We start from the raw sequence: 2,008 nt of genomic DNA, 5'->3' as shown, positions 1-2,008 counted from the left end.
TTACATAAATCACATTCAATAGCTTCTTCTAGTTCACTAACAATTTTCTTACAATCTAAACAAAGATCCAACATAATGAATTCTAACGCAAGAATACTTATATAATATTAAATCCAATTAACAAACTCCGAAAATGTCTATCACTATGTATATGTATGTATAATATAATTGCAGTAAATTATAATAAAAGAATAGTATCTATAGGTATAATTGAATTTGTTTGTAACAAAATGAATTCATTAATTCAATAATTATAATTGTTTACCTGAAACTTCTAGGGAGGAAACGTCTTGGGGTGGGGGTGTGGGGGGTGCGGGGGAAAAGTCAGCCAACCAACCCGAATGTAATGAACCGCAGTGTAAGAGAGTGATTAGGTTGCTGGAATACTAGACCGATTTGTCATGCACCTTTATGTCCTTAGCAGATTTTATGAATTAACTACCGGTATTTGACGGATTAGTAATCTATCAAAATCACAATTGGCGGCTCTTTTGAAGTTGCTTATTGGCTTGATATCTTTTATATCCAACCAAAAGCCATTTATCACACATATGTAAGAATAATGGCTTCCTTAAAGAAAGTTATTCAGAATAGATGGCCAGCTAAGAGACTTATTTCAGGGGACGGGAAAGAAAACTACGGTTATATAGGAACACCAGCATCAAAGCAGGTAAGTTCCAAACAACTTAAATGGTGATGTTAACCGTCAAAACGGTGAATGTCAACTGTGTAAAACATGAATATTTTATTTGTTTTAATTAATTACTTTGAATTTTTTTAATTAATTGTTTGGAAACAAGCGTTACAAATTTAAAATGGGTGACTTCAATTCCGTCTATTCTGTCTAATCTCTAGTCTCATTTATAAGACGCGCGAATAATTTATAGATACTTTTTATATGGGCTAAATTCTTTGAAACGTCTCATCATTGAAGGACCTTTTATGTGTTGGAAACCAGAAAGTTAAAATTTTCATCAATTTGCATAAAATTGCAAAATAACATTACCAACTCTGTCAGCTTTGATTCAGAAGTCCATTTTTACCTCAAATATCGTCGAATCGAAGTTAGAAAGGCATTAATTCTCCAGTTAAACTTCTCCTTAAATCGGAAAACAATCACTGACCTGTAGCCATGTCATGAAACTGACTTAAATATGAACCAATCAGAAGAAGGCATTACGGTGTAACATGTAGAGGTAATTTTATTTAACATGAGCTTTTAACACCGACTTTTACCTAACTAGATCTAGTATGCTAATCTTTGTCAATTTAATAAGCATATGTTCAAAACAGATATGGTGCAGTTTCTATTCTGACACTGTTCTAAGTTTCAGCAAGTTTTTATGCATGTCTTTTTCGCACCTCTGTCTGTGTTGTTTTATCTACTTACATTCTACATTACATAGGACGGTATACTACATACGATCTGTATCAATATTATTTATGTGCAGTATAAAAATAAAAGATGTAATTTATTTCAGAACTTTTTTATTGTCACTTTAGAAAAAAAACAATGCTAAATTAATCCAGAAGTGTAACATCGGTTTGCTATGTAACACTCTGCACCACAAGAGACAAAGCAAACTGTATTTTTACACTGTTTAAACTTCCACTGTAAACCAGATGCTTTACATCGAGGTTATGTTATCGATTTATATCTTCACAGCGAGTGAATCGAGAGATATTGAAAAAATTGAATAGTGGTTGGATTTAAATTGCTCAGGCGTGTCAATTCAAAGTGTCATTACATAATTTTTACGGAACATTATCGAGAAATGAATTATCTACCCAGGTATGTAAATATTATTGCAATCGGTTGATTTTAAGTGTTGTAAATCAGGTCTTGAATGTTGCGCACAAAATCCTTTGCGCGACAATATAGACAAAGAAGGAAAAAAGTCCAACACATTTTAAATGCCAGCCCGGTTGGACGCTCCAAATATTACCAATATAAAAAGTAGCTTAATATTTGAGGGTGTCAACAAGTTGGACTAGTCTAATCTCTAAA

General features: G+C 32.6%; 1 protein-coding gene across 1 annotated transcript in view; it reads left to right on the top strand.

Annotated features, from left to right (window-relative positions):
* Window positions 1-422: 422 nt before the first annotated feature.
* LOC127856444 (uncharacterized) overlaps window positions 423-2,008 on the top strand; it is a 14,502-nt gene continuing 12,916 nt past the window's right edge. Inside the window, exon 1 of the mRNA XM_052392655.1 lies at window positions 423-670. Coding sequence (XP_052248615.1) covers window positions 563-670 — 108 coding nt within the window. The 5' untranslated portion in view covers window positions 423-562. The remainder of the gene's footprint in view (window positions 671-2,008) is intronic.

Source organism: Dreissena polymorpha, chromosome 1, assembly GCF_020536995.1.
Source record: "Dreissena polymorpha isolate Duluth1 chromosome 1, UMN_Dpol_1.0, whole genome shotgun sequence".
Classification (NCBI taxonomy): Eukaryota; Metazoa; Mollusca; class Bivalvia; order Myida; family Dreissenidae; genus Dreissena; species Dreissena polymorpha.
The sequence above is the reverse complement of the archived record's forward strand: the minus strand, read 5'-3'. Positions and strand labels throughout refer to the sequence as shown.